The sequence below is a fragment of the Vanessa tameamea genome, chromosome 4, assembly GCF_037043105.1.
Source record: "Vanessa tameamea isolate UH-Manoa-2023 chromosome 4, ilVanTame1 primary haplotype, whole genome shotgun sequence".
NCBI lineage: Eukaryota > Metazoa > Arthropoda > Insecta > Lepidoptera > Nymphalidae > Vanessa > Vanessa tameamea.
In genome coordinates, this window is record NC_087312.1 from 9,499,934 (window position 1) to 9,525,648 (window position 25,715).

Here is a 25,715-nt window from a genome sequence, read left to right on the forward strand (position 1 = left end):
TATTCTTCATAGCTTGTACCTTAGGTGTCGAATGTAGAAAATTTAATAATTGTGTTCCTAATTTAAAAACTTTTCATGTAATATTCACAAGAGTTATTTATATATCCCAATAGAATATGTAAAAATCAAATGTTTATTATAAGAAATAATCAAAGGTCAGGTCGTAATATATGGAAACTAACAAGACCCATCCAGCGAAGCTATTCGCCGGGCAGGTCGCGCTGGGTGCACCGCGCTTACACGTACACGGGCCGCTCGCCATTTGTCGTGCTCGCACGATAATTGTTGATATACGATCGCGATCCAACACCGTAATTGTCAACGCTTTATCTTCTAATTGGCTCGCATTTGCCAATGCCAGCGTGTCTCCTATATTTGCTATAGTTCGCAATCAAAAAAACGCTTACCGATTTCGGTTACATTCGCAAAGAAGAATTCGCCGCAGTACAAAAATAGCGAAGAAGAAAAGTAATTCTCAACGTCAATTTTGGGAGCAGTAAAAAGTAAGATTCACAAGTGCAAGTTGAAACGGCGTTTAAGAGCGAACTGAGGGCGGCGCCCACCGGGGGCGAGAAACAATTTGGAGTTTTATCGGCAGAGAGGTGGTGGGTGACCGTGTTACTGCTGATTTATGTTCATATTAACTACCAGCGAGCTAACTCGCAAATGCATACGCAGGTCGATTACCCTCACCTCTTATTCACCTGATGTAACTACTGAACGTTGTGTGTGTTACAATTTATTATATATTATTGAACTTGCAGTTCGCAACAATTTCGTATATCAGTCAATCTCTGTATATCCATACTTTAATAATTGAAATTAAACTAAAATTTCTAAAGTTACATACGTAACTAATGATCTAAAAGTTCTTCTCAAAAATGTTATATGAAACTCTCTTATTAATATGTATCGATATTTAAGTTAGATTTTGTAAGTGAAGGTTTGCATTATATAGATCTTTCGAATACATTCAACTCCCTATAAAGAATACGAGCCCGCAACTTCAGCACCAAGCGCTTCTGGATTTTAATGTCATTCGAATTCAAAAGCTAATTTCACTAAAACCTTAAATGAATCGAGTTGGCCGGAGCTCTCACATTATTTAACTTGCTCCAAGTTTAAATTGAAAACGCCACCGAACTCTTTACGTAGTCCTAGGCAAATTTTGAACTTTGCTGCTGAATCGGAAATTTCTTTATAAATATCTTATTAAGCTTAAATTCAGTTGGTGTCACGCTGCCGACACTAATTTTATTCGTGAGAGATGGCGTCGGAGCGGTGGCGGGGAGGCGCGGGCCGGGAGTCAGTGTAAATGTATGCAAACGGGAAACGCGATATTTGACGGAGCTGAAAACGACAAAAGAATTAAGGAGGCACCTCGCCCCCGCGGTTGCGTCGCGAACGTTGACGCGGCGACACCGACGCCGCCCGGCCCGGAGCCCCTCGCGCTCCGACACCTCGCGAATTCACTTCGCTTTGTGTCTTATTAAGAGATTAGCTGTCACTCCAGCAGCGATCTCTCCGACGCTATTTCATTTAAATAAACAGTCTTGCAATAATAATAAACCTTCAATTTACTTCGTTACGCTCACTTGTACTATTTCGTGGCTTTTGTTTATGTACTAATAAATAATAATTATTGAAATTAAACATCGATGTCTCCTTATAATCCCTTATTCGTAATAACATGGTTAAAAACATAAGTTTGTTTTTAATTACAACGTCGTAGGAGACCACCTTAATTTCAACAAAGTAACGTTTTTTATAGGCTAAACAGCTCTATACATATTTAATGAAATCGTGCAACCCTATCTGTTGTTTCTGGGTTATGTGAAGTGAACACATGCAGCCTATTTGAACACAGCGTGTAATAGATGTGTGATTCATGTAAATGTACCCTTAGCAAGTGTATCGTGGGCTAATCTCACCCGCACCCCGGCCCCCACGCAATATGCCGGGGCCGGGGTGGTGGGCGCCACGGAGAAAACGTGTAAACTAATTATGTACATTTTCGTAGCCACTTATTTACATAACCACGGGCTGAGCGTCGCTTTCACCGTGAATATTTCATTTGTAATCTTTACTTTGACGGTTTAATATGACAGCTGTTGGTTTGTTTGGAGAAAACTTTTAATTTTCATCGTTTTTTTTCCGGTGTCACCCTTTGTGCGCCGCCGAACGCCTCGCGCGCTAATGATAGGTCATTGTTGGAAAGTTTTTTAAAGGATAAGTGTCTCGTAAACAGTTTTTAACATATAATTTGATATTATTAACACCACGATGGGATGGTTGCTTTTGTAAGCGAATGATTATACGCTGCATCTATATATGCGAGTTTATTAAATGAAACGAAACAAGTTATTTTAAGAAAAGTTTTATGAGATCGCGATAAGATAGTGTTACTGTGTAGCCTAGAGATACATTAATAATGTTAAGCTAAGTTATTTCTTGTCGTTCCATTAACTAATTTTCAATTGATTTAGTAGTAGTGGAACAGGAAACCAATAAATAAGACTATTAGAGGTAATGAGCGAGAGACCATGCGTTTCGCGGGTATTTATACCGCGCCTTAGCGGGAACTAATTTATGAAAGTAAGTACGCGGAAAATATTTATGTACGCACAACAGCCCTCCCGCTTTCCGCCGATGACATCCGGTAGCCTCCCTATATGTACTAGAATTATGTATTCGTGTAATGTAAAACACGACTTCGATTGTTACCAATCAAAATCTTTTTTATTACTTTAATAACGGATATCATTATAATTTGTAAGTACTATATTATACGAAATTAGCTTAAACAAACGTCGTTTTAAATAGACATATTATAAGCAGATAATAACTTCGTTCATGATTTAGTCCTTTGATCTCCGGTTTCGAGAAAAGCTGTAACACGTGACGCATGTACATTGCTATCTGTGTTCGGTCTCCCTTGTTGGCAGATTTAGAAGCTAACGTGACGATTATTGTGCTTGTTATCCGACTGTCGGCGCACGTATCACTTGAAACTACTTAGTAAGCATTAAAATTAATAAATTAATGACAACCGTAGGATATAAGTATTTTTATGCCTATTTGATAATTGAAATAAATTATGTGTTCGAAATTTCTAAATTAAGTTCAAAATTATTCAAAAAGGATATCCTTTGAATCGTTTTTCTTTTGACGTTTAATAGATAACTTAATGCTTTTCTGTTTTGTTTTTTTTTTTTTGTGAATGTTCACTTTTCATATATGGCGTTACATTGAATAAAACTATTTTTGTTCCATACTATACATCATAACGTTATATACTCGCCTACAGTTATATTATACGTGTAAAATGCGGTCGCATTTGTGATAATTATAGTAGAAATTCATTAAAAAAAGAACAGATAAGCAAAAAAGCACAGATTATCTAACCCAGCAATGAAGTAGCAAGGTCATGACACAATCAACGGACCTCCACCCCCGTAGGTTAGAGGAGGCCCCACCCTCGCTGACATGTCGTGTAACAGACCGTACGTGCGCCCCCTCTCCGCAGCTGACGACGTTAGCAGCCGCAGACACAGGGCACGCTTGCCAGACGCTGACATACCTACTTATTGACTATGTGCTTAGACGATATGCTATATATTTAAGTCTTATCGTCGAATGTTATTTAAAATTAGATAATTATTGTATTATGGTCCGAAATAGCACCGAATTTACAATAACGTATTAGCAACATTAAAATAAACTTTAGTACAGGCAGGAATTGTTGTTATTTAATAGGTACCTACATGTTTCAACGTGTAGGTACCTATTCAATGCACTTTACTGTTATTTGCATGCACGTAATGTATGTTGTGTTTGCTTTAATATGTTTGTACATTTATTTGCATATATATTTAAAGTTAATACCGGGAAAGTAACGATCATGTAGACACGTACTCAATTTAATTAAATTTTAATTTTTTTTATCAATCTATAAACAATATCTACCTATTGTTTATTGTTAAATACTATGTATGCCCATGTGTGATTGGTGTTTCTGAGTCCTTCACGTGACAACATGTATAGAAAAATCATGATGATTGGTGGTTGAGCAGTTAAGACGTGAACGCATACCAAACATACTCTCTAAGTTATATGAGGACATAAATGATATTATAACATACTTTAGTTATCTCTATTTTTGGATTTTTTTTCTCTTATCATTCGCCTTGGATTGCTTATAGTTACGCCTCAGTTCCGTACAAGTGAATGAGTTTACGCCATCGCTATGAAAATGAAAACATCCTAAGTATAGACTGCATGCATTGAGCCACGACCTAAACGCAGTTTAATAATATACGTATTTATAAATCAACTGGGTCCTGTTACGCATGCATGAGTTCCTACTGACATTACTTTTTATTATTTTAGCGAGAAGGCGGTCGAGAAAATGAGCCCTCTGATGTTAAACCTCTGACCATAGACATACTTTGAAGTGTAAAATCAACCGCCATAAGATCCTAGAGAGAAGTCTTGTGCAATTACACTGACTCACTTTTTCTACTAACCGAAGCACGTAATAGAATAGAATAAATATATTCTATGTATTTACTTTAAGTAGTATCGTGTTTTATGCGCATGCAAATGTCGTCATGTACCGTAATTTGCAATTGACATAATCATCATTCGTGTCCTTTTATAAATATTACATAAATTATAAGCAACATCGATGAATATTTTTTTAAACACATACAATTATTCTAATCGAGTTAATTTTAGAATAATGTCATGCGTGGTTTAAGTTCACGTTTTCGTTACGCAAACATTTATAGATAGTATCAATAATATTACCCGTAACTTCTGAATTTCAGCGTCGACTTGCGAAACTCGGCGCCGCGGAGAACGAAAACACAGGTGTAACTTGAATATACCCGTGCTGTTCGTACGTGCTAAATCGGGGGATTTGCGGGTATTAACGCGTATTCACCGCGAATTATTTCAATATATCCCGAACAATTCCAATTAATTTACTTAGAACTATAACACAAGAATGTATTCGTCTAGTGTATTTCTTAAAGTTAAGTTAGGAGATGATTGTCATTACCAACAAAGATAAAACATATTTTTTTATTGTGTAATGACTGTTCATTTTATCACTAAACCGAAGTACTTTGTTTGATTTTTTTTCGGTTTGAAGTTTGGGTCAGTGTAATTTTACGTACAAAGGGTACGTTATTATATAATTTAAAGTCAAACTCAAAATCTTTATTCAATATAGAAGCGTTAAACTAGTTTATTTACTGCGACTTTCAGCGCTTGTTTGATTATTTTTAGGAATGTTACTCATAAAATTCGTACTATTTAGAAATTATTGCTTTGATATAACATATGAACAGAACATTTATAATTTCGCGACTAAAACAATATTATCTTGTACTTGGATAAGTATCTAAATAATATTGAAATCTTTCCGGGTCCGACGGTCTTGGTTTATTGGAAAGACTAAAATTTTAAAATTCAGATTTTACAATTAACCACCAATATTTGCTTTAGACTTACTGCTTTGATCCTGTTAATGTATAATGCAGTTCATAAGCCCCGGTCACATTTAGGGGATCCCAAAAACCGAGACTCATTGCTATGAGATAGTTTTTATTAATAACTTATCAAATATACAAGATTATTCATATTTCTGTACTGGCCATGACCTTTAACTCCGACCCTGTCAAAGCCATATAGGTCTTTACATTGATTTAATCTTTGTATCTTCTGCTTACTCAATAAAGAAATGATATACCTATATAGATACACGTTAACGATACCTACCTATAATTATGGTATCGAAGTGACGCAAAAATCATTTAAACCGATCACTTCGTTGGACATTAATTATCGTTTAAAGAAACATCCAACAACATATATTCATTAAAGTTTAATATTTAACATTTTAAAACGAAAGTTCATTATGGACCCCTCGATTACATAAAACCTAATAAGGGTAGGAGGCAAGAGTGCACTGTGTCATTGCCTCAACACGCAATTAAAACTGTACGCCTAAGTAATATTTGTATAAAATCACTAATTATACAACCGCTAATAAATACTTACATGCAACATCTGCTGCAGTAATGGCCGCTGTGTTGCATTGTAGAAATGTTTTATTTGCTACGCGCGCCGCACCGCGCTCCTACCTTATAATTTTCTGTTCGTGTGAACACGAGTTTTACGTGAACCGATTAAAATGTGTATTAGCATTCATTTTTATGTCGACCCTCGTACTGGGTCACTAGACTAGACTGTAACTTATGACTTTACTGTGAAACCCCAGGAACGAGGATTAAACATCGTAGTTCCGATGGTTGGTGGAGCATTGACGATGTAGGGAATGGTTAAAATTTCATACGGAGCCAATGTTTGATGGGCAGTGGTGGCTACTTACCATCGGGTCGCCCATTTACCCGACCGCCAAACAAGTTATAAAAATAAATAGAAACAAAAAACAATAAGGAAATTTTTAAAGCGTTACTCTGATAAAAAAAGAGAACAAGAAAAATACGTAAGTTGCAAGTGGGCCGTGACAAGCGCAGTAGGTATCTGAGATCTCGCCGCCGCGTCTGACGAAGATATTAATCAGAAGAATTGACAAAATCGTGCGAGTGTCGAAAATTGAACGCGGCTTCGAACCCGGACCTCCCAAGAAGAGCGATATTTCACCCTATGCGCCATCCGCCCAGCCCCGCCCTACCAGCTCATTAAGCAACTAATACACATCAATCTTTCACACATTCCAACATGCCCATAAAAACTCTATTACATTGAAAATCAACAATTTTCTTATATAAAAACGAATGCTCTAAAATTTTAAATATAAAATTCCGTTATGAGAAAAAAAATATGCAAAAATATATATTTTTATACTTCACGGGAAAAACTCAAAGAAATATAATAATATTGAAGTACAATGTAGGTACGATATTTTTTCACCTTAATACTGACTAATTATAAATATCTAAGAAATTGAATTAAATTTATATTATATATATTAAGTAAATCAATACTTCGATACAGATAAAAAAAATATTGTTAAATTTAGAAATTTCCATTTTGAATTAGTATTTTTGCTTTTTGATCGAAGTGAGCACCGTAACATATTAGAATTACTTCGTATTTTTTGCCAAGACCGACTTATCACCTCCAAAAACCCCATGTACCAAGTTACCAAGGTTATACATTTTGCTTCGCGCGGTCTTACCCGCGCTAAGCGTTAGTGCTCCGCCCCCGTGATTTGTATATCCTTACTCAATGACTATCTAAAGCATTTTTTTATTCATATTTACCTAGTAGAACATGCAATTAAACGAGCGAAATCTTTAGCTTTATATAATTCTATAGATATATCTGTTCAAGATATTTTATAGGACGTACCATCCTTATTATAAGAAGGATTATTGTGGGATGTCATACGGTCATTTGTCATCTCGTCACTCACACGTCAGCGCCGTTACGCCCTTCTCCATAATCGCATCTCGAAATTCAGACGATGATGTTAAGCTTGTATTTTCAAATTAAAGATAATTAATTACATTATTGAGAAATTTAAATCATTTTCAATTTACTAACGAGTTACGATTTAATGCAATAAAATCGATTTTAATAGCTATTTTGAGTATTTATATAATTAGTATAAATGACGCACTCAAACGTATTAAACTCGGGTTTAGTGTTTCAAACGCATCGGATGCGAGGCGACAAGTCGTGACTGCGCCGCACGTCAGTCAGTTATACCAATCTGTCATGATACCAAACCCGTGACTGCTCGAATATGATACCGAACATTTTGACTTGTTAAGGCAATATGGTTGTTAATATTTCGGCGAAAACGGGCAAAAGATTAGATTTAATTAAAATCAAGTATCAAGGTATGGAAAAATACTTTTCAACAGATAAGAGACACTACCTCATAAAATTTGTTCTCGATATTTTTTAGCAACAAGATTCATCGTTAAAATTCATTCATCAATTGAATGGTTTATCTGAGCTAAGATCTTTGTGCAGACTCCAAATTACTGCCATTACATATACATTTTATTGCTGTATTTCAGTTTAAATAGTGAGTGACCCAGTGTAATTGTAGCCACAAGGGATTAAGGTCTCTAGGTATAAGTACCTAAACGACTTATATCCCATGGATTACGGTGCTTTACCAGTTAAAGAAGTGGTTATGTTTCTTAATATACGTCTGCCTTATAAAAATGATTACAAGAATTCACTACCTTCTATCAAGTTTATTTTTTACTGTAGATTATATAGATAATATTAATTGATGTATAAGGTTTTATATATAATTTTACCATATTGTAATTTAAAAAAAAAAAACATTTTACTTTTTTATTATACTTTATTCCACATAAACATTAATGGCTAACCTAAAGAATATTTAATCGTTACCATATAATGATATTCCAAAGATAAATACTTTAATACGTTTAACATTGTTTGTAAATCAACAATAAGTGCATATATATATCAATTACTCGCTGATCATGATAATGTACGTAGATATAATCACAGTTAGATATGTGCCCGCGGCCGTAAAATTAGCGGTAAGTGGAGCCATTATTGATATGAAATATTCATTGGCCACCAGGTAGGATTGTTGTCACTTGAATTATGCAGCAGAACTCACCCGCGGCTCACTATTACCGCTAATTTGAACTAATGCGAATTGCTCGCATGATAATCAATTTAACGGCTACATGTTCTCATAACTATTATGACTAGTACCTAACACGTGTACTACAAATTCGATATGATTTTTTTTAAATTAAATTAGATAATTTTTTATCTGTGCAAATCCAAGACCATATTTTTCGAAGAATACGTTTCATTAGTACCTATTATTTAAATACTACTACTTTGTTATTATTATTTTGAGCATTGGTATTTTATATACCGTCTGCGATATTTAAAATATAGACTGATACTTATAATTAGCTACACACACACGCACACACATAATATGTACCACAGATAATTAATGTATCGATACGTGTATTTACTTCGATGTCATGTAAAATCATGTTAGCCATAAATAACAAAGAGTTTTTAATATTTGATCTATATATGTAAATCTAAATTAAGCTAATATTTGCTACTTCGTAACGAGCAAATAAGTATCAGTAATTAGTTACTTTATCTACATTTATATTTTTGTCTATAGTACTACTACTTTATTACAATTATAGATATATATTTAAATATATAAAACGTATTTGTCTGTTTGTCTATCCCGTAAGCATTCTTATGTCCGCTTGAGTGGAAGTATATTATTGTTGACACACGATGACATCCTACGACATTTTAGCATAGTACCATAGAGGCCTACAGGTGGCAGCGATGTCTTATCGGGTTATAAAATAAATTAAGAGGCATACATACCTCAATTAGGAAATGTCAGTATATAATCGTCCTCCTGAACTATTTGGATTTAATCGTGAACAACTATTTTCCTAAAGACAATAAATTATTGAATTCGAGATGTCTCGAACTAGTGATTTTACATTTAATATAATACTGAAAAATGACTACTCAAAATTACTTGCAAACGCCTACTTGAAAAAAGTTGGTATATTTTGTTATAACAACAATAACATTTAATAATGGTAGATATTAAGACATCTATATTAAAATTTCAGCTACGTAATTTGATTGTCAATTTAATTAAAGATATTAATCGATTCGATTAAAATGATTATTACTCGATAAATCTGGATATATCAAAACATCATTAATGATACGAAGCGATTGCTTCAAGTGCGTTAATGAGCAAAATATGCGCGCGCCATCTGTCCCTAATCAACGAATCGAGTTAATTAAATCGCTGGCAATATGGCGGCGTATAATTGCTAATAATAAAGCGCTTTTCTGTATAATTAGACGCGCGCTGATTGGTCGAGCGGCCCTATCACGACGTGATAACATAGCGTTAATGTTTACTGCCTATCCTGTAATAGCCATTCTGTTATCATACATAGAATAATATCTTAATTTATATTTATGTAAGACTTTCGAGACATTCCTCACATTTTTGTTCTATGTTCACACGGATACCAATTTTCCAACTGTCTTTAATTTTTCAAAAATTTAATTAATAGTATTAGTAGCTACTTGTGTAAACTTCACTTGTAAAATAATGTTGCTTAAGACTATTTATATATAAAAAAGAGTCTTAGATTACTGAGAGATTAAAAAAATGTTATGACGTGAAAAATTTAAAACCATTCTAATTTATATATATGTATATATCTTGCAAAGTATATATTACAAAATATTGTCAAACAAAGATAAATCCAAAAATATCGATAATGAATCAGTAAGAACTTTTATAAATGGTTCCTTCTAATAAAAGAAATATGACAGGGATTCATGGTCGAGAGATATGCAATAGTGCGTTGAGGAGATGCATCAAACCGACGCGTAGGGAAACAATGATTGACGAGTTTGCACCTCGCCTCTAATTAAGATGAAATGCGCTTGCGCACTGACACAACACACTTTGCTTATTTTTAAACCGTATTTATATTAAAATAATTGCTTATCTATATTATGAAATCCTTGAAATATAGGTGTAAATATTACAAAAAAAAAATTAAATGTGAATGTCTATATTTCAGTTATAATTCTTTAATATATGATGTAGTATCAAATTATCTCGATCACGTCACGGGAATATAACAATGTCGTAACAATAACGAGACGCGGTAAAACGGTCGCCCCTTATTTCTGTCTTCGGTATCTGCTCATTAAATCTGGTGTACGTACACGTCTCTTAATCCTTTTGCTCCAACTCGCTTTTCCGCTAACTTTTGGGTGGTAGAATGATGGACGACGTCGGTGGTAATATATCATTGCGGCAATATATATCGGTGTACGCCGAGTGTCGCCATTAACGCATGCGCGAAATTGTCCGTGCCCGCACTTGCACTATCGTGAATGCTATAAGAGGCGTCTCACAAATCGACGCGCGCGACCACGGCTAAAGGTGCATAAATCTTATTAATGGTATTCTTATTTTCGTTCTCCCTCGATGTTGTAAAATCGTTAGAACGTACACTGCTAATGACGCTTTGCCTTTGTTACATCTCGCATTAACTACCACGACTATAACCGTGAAACGTAAAGATTTCATTACAAATCTTTAACCGATCATAGCTATTGTGAATTATAAGGAATCCAATGAAAACTATCTTTATGGGTGGTCTAAACGATTGAGGCTACGGTTAGCCTTATATTTGGGGTCACGAGTCAAGTCACGTTATAATTCATATTGCTCAAATTGAGATTGTCAATTGCTTTTATACGAGTCACTTCTGGTAATGTTAACAAAAAAGTGAGCGACCGCTACATGTTCCTGTTCTCAGCTTACATCAAAGATTTGTTGTTTCCGCTCTTGCCGCCTCAATGACTACCATTTTATGTCGATTTGAAGATAGTGTTACACGCGCCCGCTACCGACACCAGTTTTTGTGACACTCCTTTCTTCTTACAACGAGTTTATTATCTTCAATCGTTTTTTCTTACATTTCAATTTCGCTGTTCTGTTCCTCATTAGTAACTGCTACTATTAGTGTTTTGAAATGTTAAACTTTAAACGAATAACACTCCTTGTTAGGGAAAAAATGAATGCCAGGAAACCACATTCACAGGGAATAGGGTAATAAGAGCCATTACTTTGTCCAACCACAGGCAATTTCACAAACAGTAAGCTAAAACACACCTATACAAAAATGTCTACCCATTCATCTTTCTACAACAGGAGACATTAAAGAATGTCTCTGTTAAGAAGGGGAAGGGGAGTTAGAGTTAGATAGTTGTATAGGAACCGTTCTGATATAATTATATGTATTTGTGTGTTTTTTACAACTGTTGGACTATTTTAGGCTCTAATGAATGTTAGTAGTTTTTGTCCCTAATATTGTTAGTATTTTTTTGTGGTATATATTTATCAATTTTGACATCCTATGACGCTACGAAATATTATAAATATGCTATTAATGTATTTCTTATATTAGAAATCTTTAAAATATCCGTTACTAAATGTTAAATATGAAATTACAAGGTATATCATAAAAGCAAATTTATAAGGCAACGTAGCTGTTATTATTTGCGATAACCTAACCTCTAATGAGCAAAGACGATTGGTGCCGGTTTCAGCAGGCGATAATTTTAACTCATGCAAGTAATTATCGAATAATTGCGTTAATGTGAAAATATACGCTTTAACAAAACAATAGAACGAGGAAGTCGATAAAATAAAAGAAAAATATGCCACTAATGCGTTTGACTTGCCTTTTATGCTAAATTAAAAATAATAGTCTGAATTAGGGTCACATTTTTTATACTTTTTATAATTATTAAAGTCTTTCGATATCTCAATGCTTTGAAATGCATATAGATCTCAGTTTACTTTGTTTTAACAAATATAACTATCGACAGACGCATGTTCCCGACTGTTCGTGTGTCGTTCGCGGGGTGCCGCGCTGAGGCGAGATACGCGGTGTTGCTGGACGTGGTGCCGGTGGACGGCAAGCGCTACCGCTACGCATACCACCGCTCCTCGTGGCTGGTGGCGGGCAAGGCGGACCCGCCCGCGCCCGCGCGCCTCTACCCGCATCCCGACTCGCCCTTCTCCGGCGATCAATTGAGGAAGCAGGTCGTCTCCTTCGAGAAAGTCAAGCTCACCAACAATGAGATGGACAAAAATGGACAGGTAATGAATTGTTTTCCATTATTCGTATTTTATGAAATAACGTTATGTAAATTAATAATTTATAAGATAATTTGTACGCATTTTTTCACAGTTGGTGTTGAATTCAATGCACAAGTATCAGCCTCGTATCCACCTTGTCTTGAGACGGGAAGGTGCTATAAACGCGCCGATAACAGACCTCGAGCAAGAAGAGTTCAAGACGTTCATTTTTCCGGAATGCGTGTTTACCGCAGTCACCGCCTACCAGAACCAACTTGTAAGTACATACTGTAACATAGTCTGCCCGAGCTCGGTCTGGATGGTCATAAATAAGATGTCCACTGTTTTATTTGGCATCATTTGTTGGGTATCATTCGATTTCTAAAATAGATCAGAGGAGCAAACGTTTGAAATTGCAACGAGTTGTCGGCTGACTATCGACGTAATCTATTTCTGGCGCACTAATTGCATCTCGTTGAAAGGTATGTCCAGTCTGAACAAAGGGAGGTAGCACATAATTTTTTGTTTATCAACCGGCCACCGAGGGCGACGCCGACGATGGACGGACAGCGCGGGTGACGGCCGCGTGCTGACGATTCAAGTTTTCACCGAGCTAAATATACCACTGTCTGACTCGATTGAGCATCGACGGTCTATCGATGCTAATGGATTTTCTTGTTACATCTCAACCGCACAAAAATTATGCACGTTTGTTAAACAATATTTTAAAGTCACCGACTCAGCGCCATTAAAGTTTTTAATTCCAATTATATTTTACGATTATCAAAACGGGTTGATACATCCTGGTCTATTTAAAAAAGTATAAACAAAACATGCATTTGCATGCATTAGCAGCCTGTAAATTTCCCACTGCTGGGCTAAAGGCCTCCTCTCCCTTTGAGGAGAAGGTTTGGAGCATATTCCAATACGCTGCTCCAATGCGGGTTGGCGGAATACACATGTGGCAGAATTTCGTTGAAATTAGACACATGCAGATTTTCACGATGTTTTTCTTCACCGCCGAGCACGAGATGAATTATAAACACAAATTAAGCACATGAAAATTCAGTGGTGCCTGCCTGGGTTTGAACCCGAAATCATAGGTTAAGATGCACGCGTTCTAACCACTTGGCCATTTCGGCAGCTAAACAAAACGTTATAAATAAATACATTGGTATAATTCAATACATAACAAAATGATATAAGACTGCTACCATAGTGGCACAAAAGGGTCGATTCGTTTCCCGCTCCGCTTGTGGTACCGCTAAGCCCACCCGTGTCCACACGCTGCATGTGTCGCCACGAGCAATTAATTCCCTGTCACAAGAGCGTTTGGGCGTCACAATTTCTCGTTTTGTTTTCTCCCGCGCAGTAATTAGGACGTTTTGAGGTTCATAAAGGAAGCGTTACTTTATATCGACAACGGGCTACATAAATCTTCATTCGCCCGTTAATTAGCTCTCGTGTTTCGGTTTTCTTAAAATATTAACTCCGACTCATGTTTGGACAATTCGTTAATTAATATCAGGCAATATGTGTAAGATTTTATTGAATATTTATTTCAAATAATTTTAACTTTTAACAAACTCCTTTACTATAGGTAATAGTTTGCTTGCTCTACTAAATGGTTTCGTCTATACGATTAGCCGTAGGAATGACTCCCCAGGGCAGGGTTATTGATAACTATTGATTCTAACGCACAACTAGATTTACAGCCAAAGCCTATTGGTACTACTAACGGAATAAATCGTTTTTCAATCAAAGTTAGTCGACAATATAAATAATAATAAGTATTCTATATGAGCAACCAAAATTAAAATAATAAAAGTAATAGTTTACAAAAAAAAATGTCATAATAAAAATAAAACTTTAAAGTGGTATCGACTCTTTGATCACGACAAGCCAGCGCGGGCGCAGCTACGATTTGGCTGACGTCACAACTCTGACAGCTTAAACATTTGTCGAACGCGGAGATAGTGTCACTGATAACCCAATCCCTTACAACAATAAGAGCACACTTAACGTGTTTGCACCTGCGCCGACCGATACGTCTTATACCCACATAATTCTATTTTTGACAACAAATTTATAAAGTGTTTGTCGCTTGGTTTAATCGGTGAATCTAAAACATTTATAAACTATTATCACTAAAAAATAAAGATAATTCACTTACACATATTTTTAAGGTATTCGTGAATAAACATTCATCAGTTTAAGTTTGTGATCTTTTGATTATAGTTAAAGTTATTAATTGTAATGTTTAGATAATTAAGCCCGTAAATATCCCACAGATGGACAAAGGCCTCCCTTATTACATAACGTTGCTCCAGTGAGAGTTGGTCGGTTGAGGCATATATCGAAGTTGCAACACGATATTTTCACCTTGGAGCACAAGTTGATAATACGCAAATTAAGAACAGAGGCGCTTGCCCGAATTCATCCATGAATCTTCGGTAAACGTTCAATTAGTCTATCCACCAAGCCATCGCGCTCGTACTTTGTGGATATTTAATAACATTAGCATTTTTATTATAAGTACAAGTACATACATAAGTATATTTGTAATAAACAATGTAACAACTTTACAAAATGTGTCAATAAAATTTATTCACGTTGGTTATAAAATCGATTCAAAATATAACATCATTATTGGTGCTTTATCATATCGGAACGTTGATATGAGATGAGATAAAATCTTTAAAAATATGTGAAGTATATTTTTTGTGCATTTGCCGTGAGACTCGACGTCGCCGAGGACGCGCGCCGCGGGGTGGTTTCCCGGGAAAGCGACGAACCTGCTTTAATATTTAACATTTTACACCCACCACACAGTCGTTCGTTTTGTGAACAATCTTTTGTCCCGGATTCAACTCGGGTTGAGGTGACAATGTTTGTAAGAGTTTACGCGTCCTCGACACACAATGCGTTTTTTAATAACCGATGACTAGTGAATTTGTTAAGATCGATTGCTCTGTTGAGGGAGAACGGAAAAAATCTCGCGGATGGCAACCTGGCGTGACGGATCGACTGTTCAAACATGTTTATCCCTAAGCGTATTATCTAATAAACATTTGTTTACGTAAAACCTTTAGGAACACAAGTGACTGTGCATAAATTACTTTCAATACTCGAAGTGCACATAGAAAACACAATATAGCGATTAGAGAGATCGAGCCAACAGTTTCGTTAGTCATACCTTTAGAATATTACACGTCTAAAGGAGATAATCACGAAAATAACTGCGCCTAATCAGCCGTACGTAAACGTACGTAGATGCGTAAACACGCTCAATAGCTACTTAATTGAAATTTATTTCTCATTTCTCAGTATCAACAATCAATATTCTAAAATCTTCAATCCGAGGCTATTCTCACATTGAACATCCACAAACGAGTTCTACTCAGACATAATCGAACAATATAAAGAAGGAGTAAAGGCAAACACAATTTCAATAACAAAGGGCAGCCATGACAAATAAACATATTTCACGGGCCAAAATGGCTGCGGTCAGGTGTCACGAGTGTCCCTCCTCCGCGCCGCGCACCTCTCGCCCTCACTTCTTTTTCTCTTCAAATAATCGATTCATTCTTATGAATACGATCCTTTTATATTTGTCAACGAGCTGCTATTAATATTTCTCGATTATATCATAAATGACTAATGATTTATCTATAAGGTCATTGCTTCGCACACACGAGCTTTATGTTCAGCGTAACTTCGCACGTTTAAACATAAAACATTGAACCGAACTCTCGCATCCGATCTAAATCGTTGATATTACTAAGCAAATTATATTTATAATAATATAATTAAACGAATAATATGATATTCAAAATACAAGAAGTCAACGTACTTGCTTATGAGAGGATTTAAAATAATTTAACATGAAATTATTTATCGGTGTTCTGTCTCATTCTCTCCCGGTATGTCGGACTAAGGTTGGTAAAGCTTGATCTCCTTCTCACTCGCCATCGATCACGCGAGGTGTGACGTCACGCAGAGCCGTCGTGTGCGGCCCGTCTGAATTTATTGCGTCTGCGCACCCAGCCACCTTAAAAGATCTACATACATATATCGTAGCTTAAGCTTTACATTTACTTAATAAACTAAAAACCATATCAAATAAACGGTAGAGGATAAATTTCTGATGATATTTTATCATGCACTAAGAAGATTTTTCGTACCATTTATAAAATAACAGAAAAATATAAACCTTGACACGATCTTAATTTTTATATAATGAAATAAATTTTAATCAATATTTTAGATTTATAATTTACTAACCATCGAGTATACCATGAATATCTTATTTTAAATCAATCATAGCTATTATTGCTCAATTGAGGCTCTGTATGAGCCTTAGATTCGTCTTAGTAATTAACGGCATTTTAATAAGCACTTTCTGCTTTATATGGTAGATATATTCCTTCAATTGTCATCTTTACCAACACACCTTTTTTCTAAATCAAATATACTCGTATTAATTGACCTTGTTTTAGCTTAAGAGCACTTCACGATTATCACATTTTTAATCTGTACCATATGTAACCAACCGTAGATTTGACTTTGACGTATGTCATTTCAATTCTGTTTATTTTCTCACCACCGTTGTAACTTGATGTAAATTGTTTATAAAAACTGTTTTTGTATTGAAATGTGGCAGATCGCCTACTCACTGATCTTTAGAATCTACAGTCGTGATTACGGACACGAATGTAAGGTCGACCTCATACTGACTGTGGGCCCATTAAGAGATCTTTTGACTCAGCTTAGAGGAACTTCCGACGGGATTCAATATTAAATCAACATTTTTAATATGGAAATTAATAAAACGAATGATTTAAAATTTCAATTAATAAATAATGATAACCAAAAAATTATAAATATATAATTGATAGAAATATCGACTGCAAATTATGTGGATGAGTAGAGTACTAGTAAGGATTGCAAATGAAATTGCTGATGAATTATACAATTTACATGAAATATCTTTTATTCTCTCGATTGGCACAATACGTGAAAGTTTACAACTTATCGAATTACTGGACGAAGAAGATGAGCTATAAACGTTCCTTTTGTTCGGACTTCTCGCACGCATTTCGACTTTAAAGTTTTTAAATTTATGAAATAATTATTAGTTTAAATGATTCTTGATTGTTTTAATGTGAATAGTCGATAATGTAACCTTTAAATGCTTATGTTAGCACAAGTTTATTTATAATAAATAAAAGGAAGGAATGTAACGGGCTTCACCTACTTATCGATGCCACATGCATCGGCCGTAATTTCGGAACACTTGCAAAATAATAAAGCATTGCATTCTCGAAATCGTCGTTTACAGCTCCCGCAGCTGTTGGTCGTTTTAAATTTATTGTCTTGCCGCAATTCCTATAATCACTGAAACTTTAGATATCTACTTAAGGAATTACATACGTTAACATTAACGTTAATTAAACATAGACATGTTCAAATAAATACTTAGTAAATTATTTTTTAAGATGCACAATTTTTCTAGTGCAAGGAAAAAATAAAATAAAAATATATACATAATAGAAATAAACTTTTATTTATTTTGTTTAATTATAGAACGCTTCGAATTTAATTTGAATTATTTTTATAAATTGTGGTCAAAGTGATATCATATTAAAAATATAAATAATGTTGTTGTTAAATTAGCAGTAAAACAGTTAACAGTTAAGAGCTACAATCCCGTACATCAGACAGCGCCCTATATCAATCAATACAACTATAAGGAGAACGGTCGTGGTAACGTGACATTTATTTATTCCCTAGAATGTTGCTGTCATGTCCCCTTCCTCGTACCGCCATGTTTACACGAATGATTCTTTATTTTTCATTTTAAAATAAGCTTACAAGCCAAACCCGCAAGGATATTTGTTTCAGTTTTGTTAAATATTAAATACCTACGACAATTTTAGTTTTACAATGATTGCGATTTTCAATAAAGTTCTAGTTTATTATTATTTCTAAATAATCTTATTTTTTTTTTTACGAATGCAACATCCCAATGGATCTTCCATATATCGTTTCTGAGAATGTTGGCAATAAATAATGGCATTATTAAAATTTCTATATTAACTACGCGTGCACAGGCGCAGTAAGTTAACCTCGTCTATATAAATTCACCTCGTCTTAACGCTTTTTTCTGAAAGTTTTTTGTCTCCCGCCCGGGAATAATGTCATTAAGGCGCCTTTAATGTTGTCAGTGAGCGAGCGCGGCACGCCGCCCAAGAAGAACGTTTGTTGATACTTAAATTAGGTTGTTTTGACACGCCTCGTCCTTATGTTTGTACTAAATCTAATAAACGTCTGTTACGTGAAAGCGATTCATTCATTACTCAAGTGCGTTACGTAGTACGTATGTACCCTATTTCAAGAAAACAATTCAATTTGTCATTATGATAACATTTATAGTATGGTGACCATATTTATACTTCTTATAAAATATTATAACTTTTCATATCAAAAGTAATGTGCAAATGTGCCACAGTCTTCTTAAGGAAGATGGGTTTGAGCTTATTCCACTACACTGCCCAAATATGGGTAAGTGGGAAATCGTCGCAAAATTTAATCCGTCCCAAGCACGAGCACGATACGAGATTACGATGTGATGCATACGATCGACGATAAACATTCATGTATTCTAACATATCGTGTTGCATAAAACTATATCTTTTTCAAATCCGAACGAGGGTGACAGACAATATTGCAAAAAAAAAATCTTACGAGTAAATCGATTCACAACATTCTATAATCTTTTATCACTTTATATAAAAAAATAAACCTCTCTCACTCTTTCAAAATAATGCGAAACCTATGTTTAAAGAGTATTTCAATAATGTATTGACTTTTAACCGTCTTGATTGCATATTAAACGATTGAGCGACAATTTATTTACATCATTATTTAAGCTATGATCACAACAACTTACACGTATTTAAGTACTTAATGCCACCACATATATAATTAGAATAGGACAATATTTGAGCTACCTGATCGTAGGCGCATTTATTACACGGGGCGCACGCGCGAGAGACGCCATTGTAGTCAATAGCTTGCCAGGTGGGCGTGCAATTGTAAGTAGCTGTGTGACCCTCGACACCTCATCCCTGGTCCTCGTTCACTCCGAGGGGCGAAGAAACATGTCCGTACCGTGATACGAGACCTCATTGTGTCTCTCAAATCCTATTCACCTCAAATGACTATGCATTAATTATAAAGTTAGATTTAAAGTGAATACTGAACGAAACTGTAAATAGTTACTCGTCTTCAAGACACAAAAGTTCGTTACTAATTTAAGAGTTGCAATAGTTAAAAGTCGTATTATTTTCGTATTAATTAGATACTTCTATTAAATTCCTCACTAACAGAACACGAACACTTGACATAAATCGGTCAATATATCGTAATGTTTATTGTTCCTTTTGATCTGGAACAATACTATGCGACTTTATCAAGACGTTTCGTAGATTAACGCGCCGTCTTGACGTAAGATCAAACAGATTCATAAACATTTTTAACAGTAAAATAAGCGTTTAATCGTCGTCGCTTGAAATATTTTTGAAACGTTTGAAAAAATTGAAATATTTTTTCAGTGAATATCGTTAACGTTGCAATTTCCGACGTTCTTCCATCGAGTTCATCGTCCTAAATTACCTGTCTAGTGCGAACTTGTCAAAATACCATGCAATTAACTCGTGTGTAGGTAGGCGAGTCAAGTGGAACACTCGTGTACTTCGTGACATTTGCAGCGCTGTAGCACTTAAGCAAAGAGGACAATAAAACATGCGAGACGAGGTTGTAGCGCTTATGTCTGCTAGAATAGCTCAGCAGCTCGCATAGTGCGGGATCACTCGGCAGATAATTACTGGCGCGTCGCCGGCCGCCGCTACACGCATTGCTGAAAGATTGACATGAGCTCGATGGCTGCCCGATGACTTGTTTATTGCAAATACCGCAATGCCGAATTCACACTTCGCCAATTGACTTGGCAATTCAATTGAACATTTTGTAGAAATTTCAAAACCAATTTAAGCTTCATGAACTAAATTGATTTCTAGAACCAATAATACAAATAGCTTGCTTAATATATTGATTTAGAAGAACGAGTATTATTTTATCTTAAACGAGATCATTATCTTTCAACATATCACTCAATATGTGATATTCAGTTATTTCTGTTCGCTTAGACTAACTAATAATCTTGAAACGAATGTTTTGATATTATGTACTTTGGTCTCAGAGTTTCTAGAAAAAAAAAATCCAAAATATATTTTTTGTAAGACACATACAGTTTTTATTTTACTTTTCTAATTAAAATTTATTCATTGACAGGTAAAATTAAGAAGTTAAAATCTAAGAAAGAATAGATATTTGTTATTGTATTCGGACAAAAAAGATGCTCTATATTTATGCGTACGAGTAAAATTTTTGACCATATTGCTTTAATCCGGTTACATTTATGTTAAGCTTTTGTTTTTTAACACGAAGCAAAAGCTCTGTCAAAACAGTATAAACAGTATTTTATTATTAACTTGCTTTTAACTGTTCGGATATTAGGCGATTGAGTGCCATTTGAATGGCATCGGGTTCGCGGGAGATTTGTCGTAAATATTATTTACAAATTGTATAGAGGTCCCAGCGGGAGCGCCCGCGCAGCGAGGGGGCGATTTCTCATCACAGTACTTGGCCTCTGCCAAACACATTTTTTAACACCTCCGACTGTACCTAAATCAACAGAGTATTTTATGAGTGCATCGACTTAATTCCGCTTGGATTCCAAGAAATTTATAAAGCTACTACATACGAACACATAATTATACACTATAGGCTCAAACGATAAAGTTCGTCAGTATTTACTTTATCATTTTCGTTAAATAATATACATTTTAATACAAGTCATATTACGTCTATAATTAGTATAGCGAGCTTAAATTAATTAGAAGTAGTCATATATTAAAACAATACGTATATGTTTTTATTATTTCATTAAACTTATTAAATAATAAGTTTCAAATCATATTTAAAAAATACAAATTTTATAGTGTCATTTGTACTAAATTGTAGTTCAAATTTAGAACCTTTTAAATAAAAATATATTTTGTTATTTTTATTTTATATGACATTTGTTATTAAATCTAACATAGTTTATCCATAAACCAACCAACCAAGTAATACAATGTATAAAGAGGAATAACGTTATTTATTTTTGTTACAGATTACTAAACTCAAAATCGACAGTAATCCATTTGCTAAGGGATTTCGGGATTCTTCGCGTCTCACAGAATTTGAGAGGTATATATTTATTTATATTTTTCAAATTAATATTATCATTATATTACAATATATAGATTTTGTATAGAGTTTAAGATTATAAATGTGAGCGTGTGTAAAGCTCTCCGCTAGAAAAAAAAATGGCAACCTCTGTGTTACAACACAACAATATTATATTTAATTCTACCTTTAGTTGTAAATCATTTTATTAAATGTTGTGTATGTAAGAATTTACTTTCTTAAGAATTGCAAAGAGTTGCCAGCATTAAAATTGTCAACTGTATCAGCGCAAAAGCACGATAATAATCACCTACTGGTATGCTCACCGCATATCATTCACTCGGCCGCGAGCAGTAGTCCTCATTACGGGTATGACAGAATTTGGTATCTGTTCTCTAATCGAGCATCGGACACGCTCTCAGAAACAAGCGCAGCGACACTGATTGATGCCTGTGCCTACTCAATTACGAGTCTATCTCTAACTCTTAGTAATCGAATCGAGATAAATGTGGAATCGCTTTACAGTGCTCGATGGTTTATAATTTTGTTACGATTTCTCATAGTCGTTATTTGTGTTAATACAAGTTGCCGCTTCCTGTGTAAACGACTTAATTACGTTTTGTTGGTTACGTTTATTTTATTTTGAATTTGTTTCTTTTTGAGATTCTATATCACGGGGGAGCACGAAAGAACACCCGTCTTCCCCGATGACGCGCGCTACAGCGCTGCCAATTCTAGGTAGATAACTAGATACAATTATATGTACTTTAAGTTTAGTATATTTGCAAAATGGCAAAATCCTAAGTAATTTTCAAACTTTTGCAGGGAAACGATGGAGTCGATGCTAGCGGAACAGCATTATTTAAGGTCTCCATTACGGCCGTTCGACTTGGACCAGCACAACAACAATCTAACTCTGGAAGAAAAAGCGATACTTGCGGCTCGGTCTCAACTGTTCTTGCGTGCTGCGTACCCATTGTACGGCGTTCCGGCGGCGGCTCTCTGGGGTCAGTGGGCGTGCTTGGCGCCGCAACTACTGGCTCAACAGCATCTTGCTTCTGGATCCGGGTTACAGCTGCCGCGTCCGGTATACCCTGGCAGTGTACCGCCGCTGTCTCAGCACCGGTTCTCGCCTTATCCGCCGCGGCGTGCTTCGCCCGGGTCTTCCCCGGACTCATTACGTGATGCGAGCCCCCACTCCTTGCCACACACGCCGCTCCCCCCGCACGCCCCGCACACTCCGCACCCGCCGCACAGTCCCACTTAGTGCATTCCGTTATGTGACAGCGACTGGTTAATAACGATCTCTGTAAATGCTTTTTTTGTGAACTCGAAGTTTAATTTGGCGACGCTGTGTTTATAGTAGCACATTTGAGTTTTAGTACATTTCATATTTAATTACAAAAACAATGAATAGTGCTTCTGCATTCGCGAGTGAATTCTATAGACGTTAGGTCCGCAGTGTCGCCAATCATTGTGTACAATATTGTAAAATAAAATATTTAAATTTAGCTTAAGGTTGTAATTATTATTGTTATAGAATAATATTATGTTCCTAATTATATTATTTTAGCTGATTTTACTTTCACAATAACATCGATACATTGAATAAAGTGACATTTGTAACAATTTAAAACTTTTGGTGAAATATTTCGACATGTCCGGTATTTTCAAATTATTCTTAAGTTGGCAAATGATTTAAGTTGTTAGGTGAAATGTGCAATACAAAAGAAATCATAATGTTTCAAATTAGCTGTTTGTAGTAAGATAGATATTATAATTAAAATGTAGATATACTTGCTGTCTGTGTTTAAGGTACTCTGTGGTATCATAAATGGACAAATAGAAGTACCTATATTAACTATGTAGTTAAATTATAATTATTATAAATAATATATTGATAATGAATAAAAAATTAAATGTTTGTTAACATATAATAACTTGTTTTATTTTTATTTAATCTGTCGCACTTACAAGAGTTGAACGTAGTTCAGGCATGTAATCATATCTTTAAAATAGGTGAAGAGCAGACAAAGAATATCTGATATATTTTTCCTTACCAAAAAAATTGCAAATATTTTTGGAGTAGGTTTTAAGGTACATTCATCGTCATAATCATAATCATTTCAGATGAAAGACGTCTACCACTGAGTAAACACCCAAGCCATCACCACACCTTTGATATTGACTAGAAAGACCGTCAAAGCTGGGAATAATCGAAAAAAAGCCTAAAAGTTATACTAAGTACAGGCACACTAGTAAAGTAGGATGACATTTAGCTTGTGTCAAGCGTAACAGTCATGCACACCAAATTGGCTCGTCTATTTTAGTTCTTTTGTACTGCGAAATTCTATCTAGATGTACGCATAAATAATCTAAGCTATCCGCATAAAGCAACTCCCCACGATCCTCGTAATCAGTCAAAGAATCTACACGAAAATAACCATAAATGTAGATAATGGTAAATTTTATCATACAGATTTGAGAGAATTCTACTTTAAGCACAAAAGAGAAAATAATATTATAAAACTATTTTTAAATTATTTTTTTCTCTAAAACCAAAATTCTCACCAAATATTCCATACAACGTCAGAAAATACTTTCAATTAACACGCTACTTACTGACCGGTGAAACAGCTTTATAAATTTTAACAATATAGATAAGCAAATTAAAAAAAATAATACTTTTCTCTAGGCCAATCACTCCTTTACTACTTATGTATCTGATTACTAGAGGTAAAACTATTAATGAGCGCACAAAACTGTTATCAATAGGCTAGACTGGTTTTTAAAATGCATTTTTATTATTTAGTAGAGGTTAAGGAACCCAGTAAAAGTTGTTTTTTTTTAATTCTAGTACATATTTGCCGAAAAATATCAAAATAAAAAATTCATATTTAAATAGCGCGCGAAAACGCTACTTTGACAATATGGCGCTGCAATGGGGTCGGTGACGTCACTTGCCTGCATTTTAATCTGTGGCACATATACTCCACATACAGTAGGCAAACGAGGTTAATAAGCAAGTGACGTCATCATGAGCCCGACTAATCAGGAGCGTTTTCTGTCACGTGACAAACGTTTAAAAAAATGCATTTTCATTTATGGATATTTGAATAAATTAATTATTATTTTCAACTTTCGTTGATAAATAACCATTTTTAAACTCATAATATATACTGATTACAATAATTGACACTTAATCATTCGCATTGTCAAATAGCCTATTGTGAAGAGTGGTTGTTTGATGGGAATTTAAAGAATATTATAGTTGATATTTATTTTGAAAAATAATAGATTTATATAAGTCGAAGTTCAAATTCAACTCAAGTTCTAATTTGATGTAAATGCGAAGGTGACTACGAAGAAGTTTATCTATTTGACACATTTGTCTTGCAAAACCACTAAACTCCAAATACTCAACACGAACACTCCTTCTAATTTAGGTGTCTTATAAATACGGTAGGTGGACTAGCAAATGGGCCTACAAATGGAAAGTGATCACCATCACACATAGAAGTTCGCAACGTAAGAAATATGAACCATTCCTTACATCACCAATGCGCCACCAACCTCGGGAACTAAGATGTTATGTTCCTTGTGCCTTTAGTTACACTGGCTCACTCACCCTTCAAACCGGAATACAACAATACTGCGTACTGCTGTTTGGCGGAAGAATATCTGATGAGTGGGTGGTACTTACCCTGACGGGCTT

General features: G+C 35.0%; 1 protein-coding gene across 2 annotated transcripts in view; it reads left to right on the forward strand.

The window, feature by feature from the left end:
* LOC113402698 (T-box transcription factor TBX20-like) overlaps positions 1–23,930 on the forward strand; it is a 33,809-nt gene extending 9,879 nt beyond the window's left edge. Inside the window, exons 3-7 of one of the 2 annotated variants that reach the window (XM_064220721.1) lie at positions 12,454–12,727; positions 12,819–12,983; positions 21,945–22,021; positions 22,664–22,738; positions 22,826–23,930. In XM_064220721.1, the coding sequence (XP_064076791.1) occupies positions 12,454–12,727; positions 12,819–12,983; positions 21,945–22,021; positions 22,664–22,738; positions 22,826–23,267 (1,033 nt within the window). In that variant the 3' untranslated portion in view covers positions 23,268–23,930. The remainder of the gene's footprint in view (positions 1–12,453; positions 12,728–12,818; positions 12,984–21,944; positions 22,022–22,663; positions 22,739–22,825) is intronic. The other variant, XM_064220722.1, reaches the window with a different exon arrangement.
* The last annotated feature ends 1,785 nt before the right edge of the window (positions 23,931–25,715 follow it).